Genomic DNA, 21,252 nt, shown 5'->3' on the forward strand with positions numbered 1-21,252 from the left:
TTTCAGGACACCCCGCCACAGAAGGAAACCAGGGGAACCTTTGCAGGGGATGATGTGAGCATCTGAACCCATCTCAGATGCTACTCTGGCAGGTCATTTCACATCGCATTTCACATCACCTCCCGCTCCCTGGAGGCGCCACAGCCTCTGAACACAATCAAGGGCCAGGGTGCTGAGCTCCGGTGTGGCTTACCCTAAATTCAGGGCCCAGGTGAGGGGCCATCGGGGCACCTGGCTCAAGCTGGAAGCGGAAAGCAGGCAGTGGGCAGCAGGGCAGGGAAGCCCGAGGCACCACAGGGGCAGCACCGAAAACGGGACCGGTCCAGGGCCGCCAGACCCTCTGACCCACCTACCAAAGCTCGAAGTTGACATTTTTTTGTGCACTTTCACAATTTTAAATATGGACTCAACTCTTTATAACTTTTCCTTTGGGGCATAATAAACGTGGATAACAAGATGCACATTGACTTTGAATTTTTTCCAAAGAAGGGCCTGTGTAAGGCCAGCGCGAGGGTCTCCTCGGGCACCTAGTGCTTCTCCACGACGGGCTCGGGGTCACCGTGCGGAACGCGGGGCAGAGGCCGACCGACCCGCCGCGGCCGCCGCCCGGGCCCTGCGCCCCCGGCCCTCGGTCCTCGCCCCGGCCCCGCCGCCCCGCGTCCCCGCGGTCGCAGCCAGGCCCTTCGCTTGCACGTCCCGAGCGCCCGGCGTGCGAGGGCGAGGCCGGGGCTTTCCTCTCGGGAAGCGCGGGGGGGAGGCGGGGAGGGTCGCGTTCGCCGCCGGGGCTGGGGCGCCGAGCGGCTGGGCCTCCCGCCGTCCCCCGCTGTCGGGCGGGAACCAGGTCCCCGGCGGTGTGGCAGCCTCGGAGCGCTCGGGCCGCGGCCGCAGACCCGGATCCCCGCGCCCAGCCCCGGCCCGGGGCCCCCAGCCCGGGCTCCGCGAGCTCGCAGGGGGGGGGGGGGGGGGCGGGGTGACGCCGAGAACCCGCGCGGGCGGCGACGGCAAGAGGCGCGGCGGGGGCGGGCCGGGGGCGGGCCGGGGCGGGCCGGGGCGGGCCGGGGCGGGCGGGGCGGGCGGCGACTGCGGAGACGCGGCGGCGCGGGGGGCGGCGCAGAGCGTGGTCGGCGCGGCGCGGCGCGGGGCGGAGTGGCGGCGGCTGGCCCGAGCGGTGCGGGCGGGGGCGGGCCGGGCCGGGAGCCGAGCGGAGCCGAGCGGAGCCGAGCGCCGGGGCGGCCCGGGGAGCGGGAGCGGGAGCGGGAGCGGGGCCGGGCGGGCGGGCGGAGAGCAGCCATGGCGCCGCGCAGGGCCGGGGCCCGCTCCGCTGCGGGCGGCCTGGGCGACGAGTAGCCGGGCCGGGCCGGGCCGGAGCGCGGGCGGCGGCGGCGGCGGCGGCGGCGGCGGAGGAGGAGGAGGAGGCTGCGCCCCCCGCGCCCCCGCGCCCGCCCGGGCCGCCGGCGATGGTGACACATGCGGCGGCGGCGCGGCGGCGGCAGGACCATGGTTGAGCGCGCCAGCAAGTTCGTGCTGGTGGTGGCGGGGTCGGCGTGCTTCATGCTCATCCTTTACCAGTACGCGGGCCCGGGGCTGAGCCTGGGCGCCCCCGGCGGCCGCGCGCCGCCCGACGACCTGGACCTCTTCCCCACGCCCGACCCGCACTACGAGAAGAAGTACTACTTCCCGGTGCGCGAGCTGGAGCGCTCGCTGCGCTTCGACATGAAGGGCGACGACGTGATCGTCTTCCTGCACATCCAGAAGACCGGCGGCACCACCTTCGGCCGCCACCTGGTGCAGAACGTGCGCCTCGAGGTGCCCTGCGACTGCCGGCCGGGCCAGAAGAAGTGCACCTGCTACCGGCCCAACCGCCGCGAGACCTGGCTCTTCTCCCGCTTCTCCACGGGCTGGAGCTGCGGGCTGCACGCCGACTGGACCGAGCTCACCAGCTGCGTGCCCGGCGTGCTGGACCGCCGCGACCCCGCCGCGCTGCGCACGCCCAGGTGAGCCGCCGCCCGCCCCCGCGGCATCCTGCGGCCCGACCCGCGGCGCGCCCGGGGCTCAGTCGCCCTGCGGCCCGGGGCCGCCCTGCCCTCCCCGCCCTCCCCGCCCGCCCTCCGCGCCTCGCCCCCCCGCCCCCGCCCCCGCCCCCCTGCGGTCCCGGCTGGCCTGTGCCGCGCCACGGGGAGGTGGGTGCCTCGGCTCGTGTGGCCCAGGGGCGTTCGCTTGCCCGCGGCGGCCCTCGCTCCCCAGGCGGAGGGGAGAGAAGGGGGGTGTCCGGCCCGGAAAGAGCCGCGGAGGAGCTGCCGGCAGGTCCGCGCAGGTGGAACAAAGGCCCGAGTGCGACCGGGGGCGGGGAGGAGGCCGTGCTGCCCGCCCCGCCCGGTGCCCAGAGGCGGCTGCAGGCTCCCTCTGGAAGAGCAGCAGAAACCGACCAACGGCCAAAAGGAGGGGGGTGCGGAGTCAGGGGTGCCTACTCAGACGCTTTCCTCGGGAGCCCCCCATCTCTCTGGAGTTTGGAGGCACAGGGCTGACCTGCAGTGTTGGGGGCAGCTCCCCTGGGAAGGACTCTAGCCACAGCCTCAGAGGGCAGGCCGCGTTTCCAGTGCTTAAAATACCCGTTCTTTTCCTCCTGTTGGCCTTGGAGCCCTGAGGGCCTTCTCCCTGTGATGTCTGGGCCGGGAGGGGCCAGGAGTGCGGTCTTCTTGCCCGTTTTTTTGTTTACCTACCAGATTTGTTTTAGGACTGCACCTACCGACAGGCAGGGGCGGGGAGCGGGGAGCGTCTGTGAGCTGTGTAGTTGTGTTTGTTGGCACTCTGCTGGGTCAAGAGGCTGCACGGGGTCTCTGGTGTGTTTGGGGGACAAAGCTTGAGTATCTGCCCAGTCTGGAGTTCAACGTTTTCTGTGGATTGCTCTCCTGCTCAGTTCTTCAGTCCTTTTCTTGTGGTCTGTCCCCGGGCTGTCCGGAAACTAGGGCCCCAGAGCTATGGGCAGAGGTCACCTGACTCCCCCTTGGCTGCCCCGTCCCCTGCCCACCCCACCCCCCACCCCCTATGGCAGCTCATAGCCTGAGAAGTAATGTCCCAGAGCTCTTACAGCCCCCCGGTAACACAGCTACCACCCCAAAGCCCTTAAAGCCTTGCTGCTTGCCTGCTCTGCATGGCTGCACTTTCCTGGGGTAGCACCCACCTCCTACCCCTTTGCCACTGTGGTCCAGCCACTCTGCTAGACTGAGCCAGTTCTGGGCTTTGCAGCTACTGGCCCACCAGGGCTGTGGTCCCCCAGAACTGGGCACTGACCAGCTCAAATAGGCCCAGATGGGCACCTCCCTGCCTACGGGAGGGGTGAGGGTAGGCACCATCCTGTCTGCCAGAGGGAATTAGCACAGGAGAACCCCAGAGGGCACAGTGTGCAGAACTCTCTCCGGGGCTGCCGAGACCAGGACACTCTTCCTGCAGCCCATCTCCCGAGGCTGCTTCCCTTTGGCTCACCAGGATGAAGAGCCCTGTCCTCCCTTCTCTGGAGTTCATCCACCAGAGCAGGAGGCCCAGCCACACTTACAGACGAGAACTGGGGGGCCAAGCCCTGGGGACCCGGCCTGCAGGTGCTACACAAGAGAGGCCCAGCACCCCCTCCCCTGGGTGGCTATGTGTAGCAAGAATAGAAAATGCCGTGCCTAGTCAGCCGGATGCCTCTGCTGCGGTGGGCTGCCAGCCCCTCCGCCTGGAGGTTGCTGAGCTCAGCAGCATGCAGGCTGGGTGGAGGAGGGGTTTCCAGGGTCCTCGGGAGGCCCTCCCTCTCTGGTCCACTTTGGGAGTGAGCCATGCCAAAAGACAGATGACAGAGCTTCATCTCTTGTGCCGCTTCCCCCCCCCCACCCCACCCCCGCCGCCCCCTTTGTTTGTCTTCCAGGCGCTAGGTAGATTGCTTTTTTAAAGAGCTTCCCTGAGAGGTCAGGGTAATCTTGGCCTTGTGTGTTTTTAAGCTCTCTGACTGAGTGTTCCCCTAGTCTGGGACTGGACCGGGGTGCTTTGTAGGTCAGGATGCAGTTCTCCCACCTGCCCCAGGGACCTGGCACCTCTCTGGATGAATATTGTCAGTGCCCAGATTCCATGGAAAGCCTGGTTTCGGGGCTCCAAATGTCACCCTCCCCTTCCTTCCAACAGACCAGGGCCCATCCACCCCCCCCCCCCCCCCGCCCCATGGCCCTGTGGGCTCTGGAGTACTGCCTGGCTGGGTAACTGAGGAAGGGATGGGCCTAACTCTGAGAGCCTCCCTGACAAGCCCCTGGGGGCCTGGGCCTAGGATGAGGACCCTTCCTTCCCCCTTGGTCCCCAGAGCCCAGCATGTTGCAGGCATGAGGAGTGCTTCTAGAAACTCCACCAAGCCCCTCCCAGCTCCTGGGGCTAGTATCTCCTGCAGTATATGGGGGCCTAGGGGAGGTGGGCCTTGTGACTTAGTGGAGCAGGGGTTTCCACAGCACCAGAACCTCACCAGCATATGGCATCCATCATCAGCCTGGGGGGTTCTAAGCTGGGCAGGTGTTGAGGTAACAGACTTGAGGGTGAGGAGATGTATCTTCCTGGAATACAGTCTGCAACTTCTAGCAGTGTTAGTACTTCCTGAGTTGAAAGAAAGAAGATGTGTGTGAGCAAAGCATCAGTAGGTCCCTCTTAGGCTGATGTCCGCTGCAGGGGCTGCCGCACCTGCTAGGATCAGCCAGGGCGCTTGAAAGGCCCCCAGGAAGGACTGACTTGGAGTAGTGAGGCTGCCCGGAGGCAGCAGGCAGGTGGCCAGCCAAGGGCCACTTTGGTTAGTGTCTCTGCACCCCATGCTCCATGTCACTTCATGGAGTCAGAACGATACTCCCTAACAGCCAGGATGCCTCTCATTTCTCTTCCCATCTACCTAAAGGGGACAGAGAAGGAGATACAGTCAGGGTTTGGCCTGGGTTGCCCTGGCCAGGGCAGGCCAAGTTGTTGTAGGCTTCATTTGGAGTCACCAAGGGCATTTGGGTTCCCATATGGCTTCCAGGCCACCTCCATGGGGTTCGGGACTCTCCCAGACCCTCTCTGCAGCAAGGCCCCTAGGAGCCCCTGATGATGTTGCTGTGTAGGAGCACTAGCATCAATGGCCTGTACCCTCTCAGTCCCCAGCCTCGTTCTGGTCACATACCCCCCGCTATGCTGTGTTCCTGTGTTCCAAAAATCTGCCAGTGCTCTCAGCTGAGCCTTTGCTACCTTCTGCCCCAGCGTGCTGTCCTCTCCTCCCAATCCTCTGCTGGCTCTCCAGCAGCTGCCTCAGCCTCAGCTCTGCTACCCCTTCCTCCAGGAAGCCTTCCCTGGCAACACCCTACTGCCTTAGATGCCCTCAGCCACACTTCATCTGGCATCCTGGCACGTCCATAGCATGTTGGCACTGGCCAGATGCTGAGTGGGTACTGCCCACATGTTGGCTCCGAGATTGTTCTCTTCCTGATGCCACACGCTCTGGGAGCTGTGTCCCTCTGTGAGTCCTCTAGTGAATGAAGTTCAGAGTCCCCCTTGAGTGCAGTGCTGCTCCCAGAAGGCCTCAGGGGCCCCTCAGTGGGTCCAGCCAGGTTGGTCAGACTTAAGATTGGGGCATTGCTGAAACAGTTCTTTCTGCGGCATGCAGGAAGAACTTCAGTTTGCCTTTACAATTCCTTTCTTCCACATGGTCAGGGGACAAAACCCACATTTGCCTGCAGTGGGGCAGATGTTACCTAGAGCATGTGACTGTAACCCATGAATGGGGGCCCAGACAACCTATGGGACCTGGTTGGAGTGTCACTATGGCCTGAATCACCTAGGGAAACCTTGCGTGGAGATGAGGGGAATCTGAGGTCAAGATGTTCAGAATTAGGTTTTCGTTCATAACCAGAACCAAAAACATCTTTTTAGGCAAATGCACAAGAAGACAAACTTTTCAATAGCTGCTGACAATTATTTTAAATGGTGTTCTGTCTTGTGAAATTATCTCCATAACTCAGGTTTTCTTTCCAGCACCCGGGACTTGCAAGACCAAGTCCTGTGCTTCCAGGCCTCTCGCTTATAAAATGTGGGGCCATGCAGTGTGGGCTGGACCACTGTGCTGTTGGGGGCTGGCTCTGAGCTGGGGACTGCCGGCTCCAGGGTCAGAAAACCTTTCCCAGGGGGCACAGCTCCTACCCTCCTACCCAGGGGCCTGTGAGGCCCCTGGTCTTTTTCTTTCTTTCTCAGTTGGAGGTGTGAAAGATTTGGCTGCTGTCCTTGGGGAGTAGCAGGCTGTCAGTGTGGAGGTCTGGCTTTGTCATCCTCAAGGGACCCCGAGTCTTTGGAGTCTTTCTTTCACGTTTCATCCTTTTATTGTTGTTGTTGTTGTTGTAATGATTATGTGATAATTGGTAGGAAAACATAAAAGAGAAAAGAAAACTCAGTGTATTCCTCACACATGCTTTTTTTTTACTGTAATTGAAACTATAATATAAATTTTCCATAAATGTTGTTCTTTCTTATTAAAAACTTAATATTTTAGTAGCTGCAGACAATCCCCCTCTGGGTGCATTGTTAGTTCTGCTCTGTTGTTGAGCTTGGAGATTTCCAGTCTCTGGCTCCTGTAAGTGATGCTGTAGGGGATGTGCTTGTATGTAGATATTCTGCGGAGCTCTCATTTCCTTTGGAAGTTCCTAGGAATGGAATTTCCGAGTTGAAAGGTCTCAAGGTTCAAATACCATCAGTATGAGTGTGAAGTTACTTTTTGGAGAGTCTGCAACTGTGTTGCCACATGTGTTGAGTGCCGGCTTCAACAGCACCCTTGTTGGGATGAAATATCCTTGTGGATTTGAAGAGTTTACTTTGCTCAGCAGAATGTGTCTGTGGTTTTTATCACAAAGTCCTGCTTGGTGCATGTACCCTCAGGGGTGGTCTAAACCTCAGGGGTCTTGGGAGGAGATGTGCCCAGTCACCCAAAGTACCTGCTCATCTGGTCACAGATACCTGCTTTTTGGCCCTGCCCAGAGAGCCAGGTGCAGCTGAGAGCCAGTCACTTGGGGTCCGTAGGAAAGGGGTAGCAGACTATGAAGACCCAGATCTGAGGAAACCAGGGTCCCAGAGGGAAGTACAGAAAAGAGGCTGGCTCCTGTCTCCCCCCAAGTACTCAGTAGGTACTTGGAATGGGTAATTGGCCCCACCACCCCAACAAGGCAGGTCTGTGACGATTTTCCCCATTTTCCACATAAGGAGGTCAAGACCCAGCAATGTTGGGGAACTTGCAGAGACCTTAGGCCTAGAGAGGAGCTGTACTGAGATGTGTGTCCTGAAGCCCATGTGCCCATCAGCCCTCTGCTGTGCCCTCCCTGCCCTGCCCCAGCCAGGAAGACTGTGGGTGAGGACAATAGCCAAGCATTCGGTCACACCAGCCAGGTTCGGTGCATGCAGCTTCCAAGACCCTGGGCAGACGCAGGCAGTTTCACATGCAGACCCGCATCATCGCCTAACTGGAAAACATATGGCTGTCTTCACCCGAGTAGCAGGAAGGTGGGAACGGGCCGCATCCTCTTGGCTCTGGCACGGCCGCGCCAGGCAAGCTTTGCCGATGGCGTCAGAGGTGCTGGCAGCCAACTGGCCGGTGCCCCCCACTGCCACTCCCATGTGACCGGGTCGCTCCCAGATGGTCCTGGGGGGCTGCAGCTACCTGCCCACCCCTGGCCCAGTTGGAGGGGTGGCATGATTTAGGCCAGGACACATTTCAGCTGGTCTGTGGAGAGTGTGAGAAACGGGAAGGGCACTCAGGCTCTCTCCTGAGAAGATGCTTTCTGAGTGCTTCTCAGCAATTATTTATAACCATGTAGGTACTTCTCATTGGCAACCCTGCTCTCCTTTGCCTTGAGGCCTGTGCCTCAGCCTCCCTTGCCAGCACTCACAGATGAGGAGATGTGTTTGCAGGAAAGTTTTGGTCTCTCCAGACTCTTGTTCTTGCCTCTTCCAGAACACCACTGGCTCTTTTTCTTCCTATCAAGTTTTTGCTCTCTGCTTGGGTTGTCAGGGCCCCTGGGGTGAGGTGCTATCCCAGCAAGAAAAATACAGAAAGAGGCCTAGGCGCTGGTGTCCAGTCTGCCCCTGAATGTAGGTCCGTCACCTTCTGGCTGTGGGACCTGTGGTCTGATTTCTCTGTTCCTCCCTAGTAAAGTGCCCCCTTCCTGGTGTAGCTGTGTCCCAAGTCCCTAGTTTGCAGGGCTTGTTATTCTAGAAGTGCGGCATGCACATACCCACACATCAGAGAGTTACCACACTGATCCCAGGCTGCCCAACATGGGCAAGATTTAGAGGATGTTAGGATCAGCCAGGTGGGTGGTGAGTGCAGGTTGGCCTGCCACTGAAGACCACACACATCCTACCCCAGCCTGGGCCAGGGGCTTGTTTTCCTTGATGGGGGAGCAGAAACGAGGCAGGCAGCCCTTCTCTCCCACTGTCGCCAGCTGCCCCAACCAGGCTGGGTGCTAGGAGCTATGCTTGGGAGGCACAGGGCACCCCCCACCCACACACACACACACACACACACACACACCAGGCCAGCTGGCAGCTCTTCCTGCAATGCTATCTTCTTCCACCTCTCTTGAAGCTTCCTCCAGGATGCCTGGACTACTTGGAAGCCCCATGCCCACCCCAGCTCCTTCGTTCACTTAACCAACCATCCTGGGTCTCGGGCCTCTGTTCACCAGGGTACACCAAGGTCTACAAGGCCATTGCAAAAGCTCCTGGGCCCTCCCCAGTTAGACGGGGCTCTGGGGTGCCAGTGGAGGATGGAGACACATGGGACTTGACCCGTGATTCCTTCCAGAAGGCATGGGCAGCAGCTCAAGGCCTCCACAAGGAATCAGAGGAGGAGAGAGGAGCCCTCCAGGCAGCCTCTCCCACCATCAGTGAAGAAGTCCGCGGGAGAGCAACAACAGCGGGTGACCAGGGTGGCAGCAAAGCAGGGGTCAGGGTGGGCTTGGGACTGGACCAGCTGGGTTGAATCCTGGTTCTGCCGCTCACAGGCACTGTGCCTGGTACTGGAGACACTTTTATAAGAGGCCACAGTGCATCCCCTCTCTGTGAACAGGGAAGGGCCCTTCGGCCAGCTAGGCACTTGGCACCTGTCCCAGTCAGCTTGGGGACTGGCAGGGGGGCTTCCTTACAGCACCCAAAGTCTAGGTAGCTAGGGTCTCATTATCTGGGACATCCACCCAGCATCACTGGCCTTCGATACGACCATCCAAGACGTGCTGTGCTTCAGCCATAGGGGTCTTCCGCTCACCCCAGGCTGTGTTATTGGGGACCACTCTGTTCCTTTCTGTGCTTGCTCCCTGGATTTTGAGAAAGCCCCTAGGCCGTGCTCACCTTCCACAGACGTGGATCGCTGTGATGTGGCAGGCTTGTTCGTGTTCACTTGCTGGTCGTGATCTGTGCTGCCGGTCCCTCTGTCCTCACTGCAGGCTGAGAGTTTACCACAGGGGCACAAGGAAGCCTGCTGTGGCTCCCGCCTGCCACCCACCTCCCTCACCACTATGTGTTTCATGGATTACGGCACCCTCTTTTTCCCTTGCTTTGTTGCAAGAGCAGACTCGGTGGCAGCATCCAGGCCTGGCCACCCCTGCTTTTGCGTGTCCCTGTGAGTGGGCTGGAGGGCAGGTGGTCCATCCTCAGCCCTACTGGATGTGACCAGTGCTCTCCAGACTGGCTCCTCAGACTCCCAGCACCGTGCCTGAGGCCTGTAGCACACTGTCCTCTCTACCAGGCCAGCAGCTGTGAGGCGGATGCTGTGGTCTTAACTGCCTGTTCCTGTGACCAGTGGGACAGGCATGCTAGCATGTGGTTACCACCACCACTGAGGTTTCCTCCCACCACCTACCTGTTAGCGTTTTCAGGCTGTTTTCTGCCCTGAGGGGTGGGGTGTCTTCTTCGTGTCTCTTACTACGAGGTTCTGTGGTGGTGTGCTTGCCAGGCCTCTCCTCCCTACGGTCCTTCTGTGCCACATGTTGTCATAAGCATTTGGTCTACTGAGGCCTGCACCAGTGTGGGCCGCACAGGCCAGCCAGGCCTCTGTCCTCCAGCCGATGGCACCAAGTGCAGAGGCAGGGGACGGAGGGCAGCGTACCTGCTGACTGCTGAGCCTCTCTGGTAACCCCCGTGGTGGGAGCTCAGCCAGAGGCCCAGAAGACTGAGGAGAGGGACAGATGGCCGACTAACAGCTGTCCTTCCAGCAGTGGGGATACTCCCAGGGCCTTCCTTGGAAGCCCTCAGCGACACCCAGGGCAGCCACTGCGTGAGCCCACCCTAAGAAGGCCAAACAAGTACATGAGCCTCCTGCCGGGCATCTCCCACCCACAGATCCTGCTTGTTGGGGTCCCTGTGAGATTTGATGGGGAAAAGGATCCTGCAGTCAAAACCAGAGGCTGGAACCCACTGCTCCAAAGTCCCAGGAGCCTCCTTCCCACTGGATGGAAATCTAGGCAGGGCTTAGCCTCCTGGCTGGTGCCTGGTCCCTGTTTGCTGCACCAACATAGGGCTGTCCCTGCATGGGCCTCAGAACACACACCACCCACCCTCAGCCCCATGTGACCCCAGCCCCATATGTGCAGCGTTTACTTCTAGACCACATCCCCAGTTGGCCTGGGGGGAGTGGCCCATAAATCATTGTCCATCTGGGAATTAGCTCCTGCCATCATAGGCCTGGCTCATGGGGCTCCAGGAACAAACTCAGACTCTTTGAGTTAGGAGCTTTAAAGCATCACATGTAAATATTTGCTTTTCTGGAGCATTGGTGTCCTTGGGAGAAGAGGACCAGCAAACCTTGAGTTTTACATTTGCATCACGGAAGCTAGAGGGGGGTAAGGGGGGTTGTCTTGGAGTAGTGAGGCCAGGTGGAGTTGTCTCTGCAATGTGGCCCCCATTCCCCACCAGGAAAACTTTGCACCAGCAGGAGAAGGTCCTCCAGCCAGACTCCAGCTAACGGAGGGAGGCTTGGGGAAGATGCTATCATGTGAAGTGAGGTTGCTGTGCCACATGCACCCTGCTTACAGGGTGTGCGCTGTGCTGGGGAGCAGGACAAGCAGGTGTTCTCACCTAGAAGGCACAGGCCAAGAGCCTGTGACTTGTACCAACTGCCACACTCACTGCCAGGCCCTCCTTCCTTATATCTGTTAGATAAGAAAACCAGGGCTCCGGGAGCCCAAGTAACTTGTCACCCAAGATCACAGCTGGCAGAGATGAGATTCACACGCAGCTGTGTGGCTCCAGGGTTTCCTGTTAAGCCCTCCCCAAGGTCCCCATCTGGAAGGGGAGAGCCAGGCATCTCCTGGGCACACTGCCTGCCATGGTGAAGTTAACGTGACTGTTGCAAAGATGAGCTTTCCCAGGAGCCCAAGGTGGTACAGTGGGGAGCAAGGGCAGGTGGGACAGGGCAAGGCAGAGCAGATGGCCTCCTAGGGGAATTTGGAGGTGTCAAATGTCCCCTGCAAGAAGAGGCACTGCCCAGGTGGGCGCAAAGCCGGGGAGTAAGTGGGCCCTGTGTGGAGAGCCAAGACCTCAGCTGCCCCGTTCCGAACCCTAGCCACAGCCCTCCATCCTGTCCAGCACACTGCATTACTCCAGGGCCACTCACCCCAAAGAGGAGCTCCAGACACAGGCCCCTCCTCCTCGCCTCTGTTCCCTTGGGGCAGGCAGGTGGGCAGGCAGGTCTAGGCAGCTTGTTTTACTCATACAAGTCCAGACAGAGGGCTGCTTGTTGGCCAACCATCTGAACCCTGGAAGTTCAGGGCCTACCGACTCCTGCTTTATTTCATTCAGCATAGTCAAGAAGCCCAGTCCCATCAGGGGAAGTTCATTCCTTCGCTTGCCTAGAAGCTAGGCTGACAGTGTGTCCAGTGGAAAACACCCTTTTTATCAAGTAAAAGGTGGTCATGTTTTAGCCGGGCAGATGAAAGGAAGGTGGTGGGATTGATGTGGGGCTGCTCCAGAGCAGGAGCAGACCCTGTCCTCAGGCAGGTGAGTGGAAAGGGAACCCAGTGGGCATCAGGCAGGCACAAAATGCTCAACCAGGCCAGCAGAATCCTGGGATATGAGAGCTTTGCTTAAGAGGCCCTGGTACCCTGATCTGTCCTTCTGGCTCATTCCACAGCATGGGCCCTCTCCCTTCCTGGAGCCCTCAATCTGCCTATCTGAGGCCAGCAGCCAGGGCCTTGGGCTCTGTCACATACCACCATGTTCGTCTGGAGGATGGGCACTGTCCATGGGGCCCAGGCTGAACCACAGAGCAGTTCTGCATTTGGCAGGGGCTCCCCACAGACCAAAGAACCCCACCTGGCTGGGGACGTGGGCCTTGCTTGGCGAGACAAGGTTAAGGGCTCCTGTGATCCCTCTCACCCCCCGCCCCGTTCTCTGCTTGCTCCAACCTGACCCCTGCGTTTCTGGCCGCTGTCCATCCACCGGCCAGGCCAGAGGCAGTGAGGTGCCACTAAGCAGAGAGGTCTGGTCCTCGGACTCCAGACAGGGCTGACATATGTGGCCCTTCCCTTGTGCCACAAGTGGGGCAGCTGGGTTGGGGATGGCACAGCAGCCCAGCCAGCCTCCTGGGGAACAGGGACCTGTCCATCAAGACATCATGTGAGCTGTTCTGGGTCATTTCCAGAGGAAATGCTCCTGGGAGGATCAGTGGGTTAGCAGAGAGCCGAGGGGTGATGGCCTGCAGCTACCTGTGGCCTCCCCCAGCCTGTTTCAAGTCTGAGCTCTGGCCAGGCCACACCACCACCTGGCATAGGATCCTGACCCTGCAGGCCAGCAGCTGTTGCCTGCAGAGTAACAGGAAATCCCTGCTTTAAGCAGCCTGGGCTTTGTGCGTGGAACCTCGCAAGTTGTTTTAATTTGCTCAACAGTTTTTTTTCCTGAGCCCTTGTTCTGTGCGGTCTCGGAGGGGCACCCCCGGCAGATCATGGTCCCCACCTTTCCTTGCCAGGGCTGCACTGCTATGTCTGGACTGGGTGCCCAGCTGTGCCTGACAGGTAGGCAGCCCCAAAGCAAGAGAGTCCGGGGGGTTTCAGCAGCAGGCACATCCCATGGCTTACACTGTCAGCTTCCTCTAGTCCACAGAGGCAGGGTCTTGACCCCCTTAGGTGGCGTATCTGCTATCCATCTGCCAGACCAGAGGCAGGTTTTCTCCAAGTAATACTAGTCAGGGTCTTTTCACATCTTGCTCTGGCTTTAATCTGGATGCACCCTGGACCCCCACTCCCCTGCCGGGGACTCGGCACTGACCTGCAGGGACCAACGGGCCTACTGACAGGCACTGTCCCAGGTCACTGTGATGTGTTGCTTCCACTGTTCTCACAGTGGGGAGGCAGTCTCAGAGTCCAAGTAACCTGCCAAAGGTCACAAGCTTAGACAGCTCACCGAGGACTTGAACTCAAGTCCTGGAGTCCCATGTGGGCCCTAACCACACCCATGGCTGTAGCTGCTTGGCAGCTGTCATTCTAGAGCCAGTCCTAAGAAGAGGTAGTCAGCGTGGACTCTGGTCCTGCTCCCAAGTTGCATCCCCTTGCGGAGGACAGACACTTGAAGGAATGCACCCAGCCTCCTGGGCAGGGTTAGGTGTCCCCCATAGCTAACCTGGTCCATCTCACAAGCGGCAAAGAAGCACAAGGCTATGGAAAATGTTGTGGTAGACCTAGAAGCCATGGTTTAAATATTTATCTTCAGATTTTTTTCCTGGAACAGTAGTACATGCTATAGCTGAGGATGTGGCCATAGAGTCACGGGCCTGGGAGCGGGCCTTCTCCCCTTAGTATGCCTCTCTGGGCCCGTCAGCAGCACCAGCGGAGGGTGCAGGGCCTGGCTGAAAACCTCCACACTGTGGCCACGCAGTGTGCAACAAGGGGTTAGGAAGGCTGGCAGCCTTCCCCGTTCCCAACGCTGACAGGTTTCCTGGTGCCAGCAGGTGTTCCTAAGGGATGAGATTGGCTTTGTGGCTTAGACTGGAATGTTCTCTGATTGATTGGGGCTTGACTTTATTCAGGGAGAGGATCCACTGGGCATCAAGGAGGGCCTGGCCCTCTGTGCTCCCTTGCCCTCAGGCCAGGCTGGGACCCAAGTGTATCTGGCTGGAGAGGCAGAGGCCAGCAGCACTGCTCATCAGCTGCCAACCATGTGGGCTGGGTAAAGAAACAGGCCATTCCGGCCAGCTGAGCTCCAAGGACACCCAGCCATTGCTCCCATAAGTACTAGAGGATCCAGTGGGTGGGCCCTCCGGCCTCACACAGGCACACACGTGTCCCTGAGGTCGGGAGAAGCATATTCACCCCATCCTCAGCACAGATTATATGTGCAGCCGGCAGCGTGGGTCTCTGCTGGGCTCCTAGCTCCCTCCCACCCTCATGCCTGCACACACAGCATCCAGGATAGGAGGTAACAGGCACCTGCTCCTGCAGCAGGGGCCATGGCCTCTCCTGAACCAACCACATGTCATGGCTCCCTGTGATTGCTGCTGAGTGTCACTGCCAACCATGGGCCATCCTCTGCCTCACAGAGGAGCAGCCTCAGGCCGGGGCAGGATTCATATGGGCCTAGGGGGCACCGGCCCCCACCTCAGGAAGGGGAGAGGCTGGAGGGCTCCCAGGGCTGACCGTAGGCTGCACAAGGCACCCACACGCTCCCACAGCCCCGCGGCTGCACACCCACACGCATGCTCCTCACAGTAGCCTGAGCGCTGGAGCCAGCAATGACTCAGAAACATTCAGGAACAAGAATTCCTTCTTTCCCTACAAGTGGTGGCACTTTGGGATGTTCCCTTCGTCCTCTTTAGAGCTGAGCAATTTTCCACTTGGTGGTTGGGCCACCCGTCGGAACAGCCGGGACTTTAAGGAAGTGTCTTTTCAAGGAAGATTTGCTGTTGTTGCAGAGCAGTGGAGGGGCAGCCTGGAGCCAAGGTGGGCCACCCCTCAAGTCCCCTGCCTGGACAGGAAGGTGGAGAGAGGCTTTGTCAGGGGTCAAAGACCAGGCTTCTCAGACAGCTGGACCTTGGGGCTCCCTTCCACCTTCCTGCCCTCCCTAGGAGAAGGGGCTCTGGCTAATGACAGTGACAGCCATCCTTGTTTCTTAGGCAGGCATGACGGGTGGGGTACCCTCGGCGCTCTCTTTGGCTGCCATCACATGGTCCTCACCACACCTGAGACATGGTGGTTGTGCTCCCACGGCAAGGACCCCAGGCTGGGATGGGGTAAGGGACTGTGCTGCCCTTGCTGCCTGGGGCTCATCCCTGGGGTGGCCTCCAGGAGTGACAGTGGAGGCCCCTGGCACTGAGCCTGTATGTGGCTGTGGGGCCCACCGCATGGGTGACTGCCAGACAGGAAGCCCCACTCCAGTCATGGAGCCTACCCTGTGCACCTGCACCAGCCTGTCCTTCTCCTCCCCGCCTCCAGGTGTCTCTCAGGCCTACTTAAAGAGATAAATACAAACAGGTGATTGGACAGATAGGTGGATCTGGAGGCCCAGCTGCCTCTCCCTTCCTCGCTGGAAGAAGGGAAGCAGGGGTGACTAGGGACAGGCTTGGGACAGAGCTGTAGACCTCTAGCTACAGGAGCTGCTCACCTGCTGGCCTAGAAGCCCCAGAGACCCCTCACACCACCAGCCCCCAGGTGGACTTGCCCAGTACCCTCACATACATGCTGCCTCCCAGGTAGACACACAGCCCCATAGCCCCTGGGCCTGGCCTGTGGCACTGGGAAAGGCCCTGCAGTGAGGCCAGAGTAGGGAGGGTGAGTGGCCCTCCATCTACTCCACAGTGCCCTATCCCCGCCAGGTTCCAGCAGGGTAGTGGCCTGTGTCCTGGACAGCAGTGTCCAATTATCAACCACAATGTCAGCCTAGGGAGCTGAGGGACTTAGGGGGCTGCTGAGGTGGGTTGGACACCAGGGCCCAAGCTTGCTGACCCAGGAGATTTCCTGTGTAATCCTGTCTCCACCAGCCCTGCCCTCGATACATGCCTTGTGTGCCTGTGATTCTGAGCAGAAATTCAGAGTCACAATCTGTTGGGGGTCCCTGGAAATGTTCCCCATTTTGCAAAAGGTGCAGGAGGAGTTTGCTGCATAAAGTTGGCAGAGAGGGCCATAGTCCACCCAGACCAGGGCCTGACATCTGCTCTGCTGGCCTGGGCCTCAGAAGAGAAACCTGATGTTCGTCAGAGGGGAGAAGGGGCCAGTGGACCCCAGCCCTGAGATCCCTGCAGCCTTCTTCCTGCTGGGGGCTGGTGTTTTGGTGCCTGGCAGATGGACAGCGTTTGCAGGGCTGAGAGTGGGTGAGGGGCCAAGAACCTCTTTCCACCATGATTCACATATGTGTCCTCACCCTTTGCTGAGGACCTAGCACAAGTTAGGCCATGACCTTCAGAGACGGAGCTCTCTTAAGCCCCGCTGTGCTCCTCACCAATGTGTGCTCAGTCTGCACCTCAGTTTCCTCCTCTGTCAAATGGGATGGGGTGGACAGTGCAGCCTGCTTCAGTGCCTGGAACCCAGGGGAAGGGTCATGGATGAAAGGGCTGTCCATTCTGTTTACCTTAAGATCACATTTGGATCAGATTGAATTCGCAGTTTTTGTGATTGACAGTGACATCTTACAGTTTGTGGAGAGCTGGGGCAGGGGGCTCATTCCTGCTGGAGGTCCTGCAGCCGAGGCCAGACCAGAGCCTCTCAGAGCCTGTCCATAGGACGGGGGAGCAGAGCAGCATCTCGGGGTTGTTAGGGGTATGAGGTCCCTCGGCTGGTAGAGTTAGGGTCACCAGGAGCACATGGGATGTGAGGTGTGGTACAGAGCTGAAGAAGAGGCTGTGCTCCCTCGTCCCCTCAGGGGATGGGTGCTTGCTGGGCCCCTGCCCTGTCCAGCTAAAGAACAGAAATGGTGTTCTCAGGTCACGCCGAGTCCTGGCTAGGTCTGCACGCATTTCTTCCCCATCCAAGGCCAACTAGGCCTGGTGCTCTGGATCTTCTCTTTGGTCCTGTCACTGTTCTAGAGAGCCTAGGAAGTGCCCCCCCAAACACACTTGCACTGCAGTCAGGTTTAACTCTGTGGGCTTCCTTTGTCACACAGTCCGTGAGGGGCCCTGAGAAGCCTGCCATGGTTTTGTTCTTGAGGACTTGCCTGGCCCAGAGCTGGCTGCGGGTGCCCCATCATGGAAGAGCCTTTTTCTTTAATTGTAGTAATATATGCATAACATAAAATTTACCGTTCCAACCATTTTTTAAAAGTGCATATAGTTCATTGGTTTTAAGTCCATTCACATTGCTGTGCAACCATCACTACTGTGCGTCTCCAGAACTTTTCCATCTTCCAACTGAAAGTATGCCCATTAAACACTAACTTTCTACCGTCCCCTCCTCCAGCCCTTGGCGTCCACCATCTACTCTCTGTTTCTGTGAATTTGATGACTCTGTATACCTCATGTAAGTGGAATCTACAGTATTTGTGTTTTTGTGGCTAGCCTGTTTTGCTTGGCGTGACTTCCTCAGGATCTATCCACGTTGTAGTGTGTGTCAGTGCTTCCTTCCTTTTTGAGGCTGGACAGTGTGTGGTTGTATGTCTATTACCACATTTTACTTATCCTGCACCGATGCGCAGACACTTGGGTTGTTTCAACCCGTTGCTGTTGTGGGTGCCGCTGCTGTGAACATAGGAGCACACATACCTGTTCCAAGTCCCTGCTTCTACTTCTTTCGGGCGTATAGCTAAAAGTGGAATCGCTGATTATATCGCAATTCGATGCCTGATTTCTGGAGGAACCACCATCCTATTTTATATTCCCACCAGAAATGCTACTGGGGCCCCCTTTCTCCATCAGAGCAAGTAGGATGGTCCAGAGCATGGCGCGGATGTGCCGGGTGAGAGTTACTACCAGGGGGAGCCCCTGGGGGTCTCAGCAGAGGAGTCAGACCCTGGGCCCAGAAGTTGGGGAGGGCCGGGGTACAGGATAGCTCCTAGTGGACTTTGGGACAGGCTTTGAGCAGAAGGCCTTGGCGGATGCAGAGAGGACTGGGTAGGTCCCCACCCTTGGGAGCTGTGGAGCTCGAGCCCACAGGGCAGAGCAGAGGAGTGGCCCACATCACATTGGGCTCGTCCCTGCAATGGTCTCCGTGTGGACTGCCCACAGGGCCCAGCCCCTCCCCATCACCACCACCACCTAAGAGGCTGATATGGCCACTGTGGGACATGAGGCGCACTGTGGGACTCACTGGGCCTCATCATGGCCACAGACCTCTGCTCATGTAGCGCTCACCTCCATATAACTGCCCACCTTGGAGGGTCAGTTGTTAGCTCCTCAGCCCCCGTGGGCAGCCGTGTCTATGCTTGGGTGTGTGAGGTGCCCTCTTTCACCAGTGGCCTAAAGCTACACACACGTGGGGTCTGTGTGCCGGGCTACCCCAGTGTCCTCTCTGCCCACCTGTCCCTGTAGGCCCTGTACAAGCCAGGCTGCAGGAGGGTGGGGGTGCATGCTGCATACTCACAGCTTCAGAACCCCTGGATTTATGAGGGGTCCCTACATGAGGTCATTTATGGCTTTGGAGGCTCCCAGGTCTTGGACTGCAATAGACTTAGTGCTTCTCTCCGGGGTATGGAGGCTCCTGATGACAAGCAGAATACTTAGGGCACAGCTGGCACCACTTGCCGGCCTGCAGCCTCTACATTTCTGGTTCCTAATTCCCACCAATTTGGTGTCAGCTCGGTGGCAGTACAGAGGCCTTTGCCTCTGGGGTGCTGGTCAGCAAGTGAGGCCCTGGGTGCACATATGGGAGCCTTCTCAGCTGGCAGGAAGGGCCACAGTGGCACCCTGGAGGGTTGATGCCACCATCCTTTGGTGAAGCTTCTAGACACTATTTGGGGCTATGTTTTTATTCTCCCCACTGGTGTGATGTTTCATAAGTATGTGGCTGTATATGTTCCCACTCGCGAGTCTTCCTGGAGCCACTACCCCTCCATGTGGACCTTCATCCCGGAGCCCCAGGCAGGACTTGCTGTGGAGCAGGGAAGCTGTGGTTTCTGGGAAGTCCAGAAGCCGCCCTGCTGACCTCCCCTGCTCTGTGGAAGGAGACGGACTGACAGGTGGGGGATGGCCACCAAAGGAGCCACAACTGCCTGCTTTTGCTCTCGGTTTTAAGGAATAGACCCATACTCTTCAGTCAGTTTCAGCCCAAGACTCAAAGCCTTGGCTTTTCTGAGTCTTCACTCTGCCCAGGCCCTGGGCTGGCCCCAGAGACCACAGGAGCCAGGCCAGGAGAGGAGGAAACACCGTGTTGTATGATAACGCTGGCTGAGAGGTGGGCCAGGGGAAGACACTCTGGGAGGAAAGAAAAGGGGAGGAGGAGGTTACTTGAAACAGGACGAACAGTGCTTTGTGATGGGAGGCCAGGTGTGCAGGCGGCGCTGGGCAGTGCCAACGGGGAAGCAGAGGAGAGCAGCTCCACTGGGACCCATGAAGATGGAAACCCACAGGCCCTGTACAGCTGGAGGGCCTGCAGCCACACAAAGGACCCCAGACGTGGGCCTGGGCCAGCACCCAGGATGGCCTCGGGGTTCATTTGCAGCAGGAGTAGGAACAGAGTTGGAAGGGGCAGGGGGGCTGTTGTGGAGCACACAGGGCCAGACAGGAGGAAGATATCCAGGGGAGGGAGCCCAACCTGGACTCAGAGCCCTAAGGAGCTCCCCTCCCTGGGGGGCCTGGCACTCAGAGGGAAACCATTGGCTGCACCTGATGACTGCAGCCGTGAGGTCTCCTCTTGGTGTATCAGCCCTTGCTCCTGAGGTGGTGACATGGGGCCACGTGGGCACCTATGGCACAGCCTGGCACCTCGGTTGTGAAACTCCTTTAGATAACTCCTAGAGTTAACCCCTAGTGCTCCTTGAAGTGCTGAAAGGGCCCACATTCAGCTGCACCGGCGTCAGCGGCAGTAGGGGTGGCCCTCCCTGGACCTACCCTGAGTTCCTGGCCAGCCGGGCCCACAAGGAACTCTGCAGACAGGCCTCAGCCGTGGGCTTTGTCCCTCTGAAGCTTGGGGAGACAGACATGTCCAGGTGGGAACTGTGGTAGAGTATGTGGCCAGGGGCGGGGGAGATAATGGGGCCCTCCAGTGCATGGTGACTGTGCTGCAGCCCCTTGTTCTTGGCTGTGGATGTGTCACACCCTGAGGTGTGTGACTTTTCGTGATCAGGGCCCTGCCGGGTCCTGCTCACTAGCCCCAGGCTACGGTCCTCCTTCCCCAGCTCCCACATGCTGGCCTACGCCCTGTCTCTGAGCCAGGCAGGGAGGTCCCCATAGTTCTGTCTGCTACCAGCAGTGGGGAGGCAGGGTGGGCATCCTGTAGGGGTGCTGGGGGCCTGTCCTCACCAGAAGGGAGGAGCACCAGTGACCAGGGCATTTGTGTGAACCAGCAAAAGCCCGGCCGCAGCCCCACTAAGGAGGCTGCCTATTTCAGAATGTCCCGCAACGAAGGCGTCCTCCTGTATGAGTCGAGCCGTCTTTTCCAGCTGGAGCCCATCAGCTGACAGTACCCCACCTGCCCCCTGAGCCCGCCCTGCCACATGCCCAGTGAGTCACTGGCCCTCCTCACACCTACGTGTCCTGGCCTTCAGCCTTTGGAGGGCCCTGAATCTTCTTCTGATGCTGCTCCTTTTGCTTTCATGTCTCCCCCAACGTGCTGGCCCCATCCCCTGTGAGATGGCCCAGGCTCAGTGCCCACAGCCAGGAGAACTCTGGCCCCACTGTGCTGCCACTGCCCTCTCCTGCAGGTGTCTCCCCCACCCTGAACCCTCCACACCCTGCCCACAGGTGTCTCCCCCACCCTGAACCCTCCAGCGTCATCCCCTGTCACCCCCTACACCATACCCCTGGGAAGCCCTGCTGATGGGCACTTTTTGCCTGCTTCTCATGAGAGGCAAGGTCTCTGAGCTCCTGGACACAGAACACACTCTCTGCTCCAGGTCAAGACTCAAGCCCTGGCTTGTTTCTGTGTCCAGGCTTCTTTGGGCTGAGGCCTGCTCTCTCCTTGTCTGCACATGGTGTGTGTCCCTGCCCCATGGTCTGCTGTCCTAGCCCGTGCCCTACTGGGCTCAGACTCCATGGAAGGATGGGCAGGTGGTGCACCTACGTGGCTCAGTAGGTTAAGTGACTCTTGATTTTGACTTAGGTCATGACTCAGGGTCATGTGCTTCACACTCAGCAGGGAGTCTGCTGGTTATTCTCTC

At 59.0% G+C, this 21,252-nt stretch overlaps 1 protein-coding gene across 1 annotated transcript in view; it reads left to right on the plus strand.

Annotated features, from left to right (window-relative positions):
* The first annotated feature begins 1,415 nt into the window (after window positions 1-1,415).
* Window positions 1,416-21,252, plus strand: part of HS6ST1 (heparan sulfate 6-O-sulfotransferase 1) — a 41,659-nt gene continuing 21,822 nt past the window's right edge. Inside the window, exon 1 of the mRNA XM_077861217.1 lies at window positions 1,416-1,994. Coding sequence (XP_077717343.1) covers window positions 1,468-1,994 — 527 coding nt within the window. The 5' untranslated portion in view covers window positions 1,416-1,467. The remainder of the gene's footprint in view (window positions 1,995-21,252) is intronic.

Source organism: Canis aureus, chromosome 20 (assembly GCF_053574225.1).
Source record: "Canis aureus isolate CA01 chromosome 20, VMU_Caureus_v.1.0, whole genome shotgun sequence".
NCBI classification, from domain to species: Eukaryota; Metazoa; Chordata; class Mammalia; order Carnivora; family Canidae; genus Canis; species Canis aureus.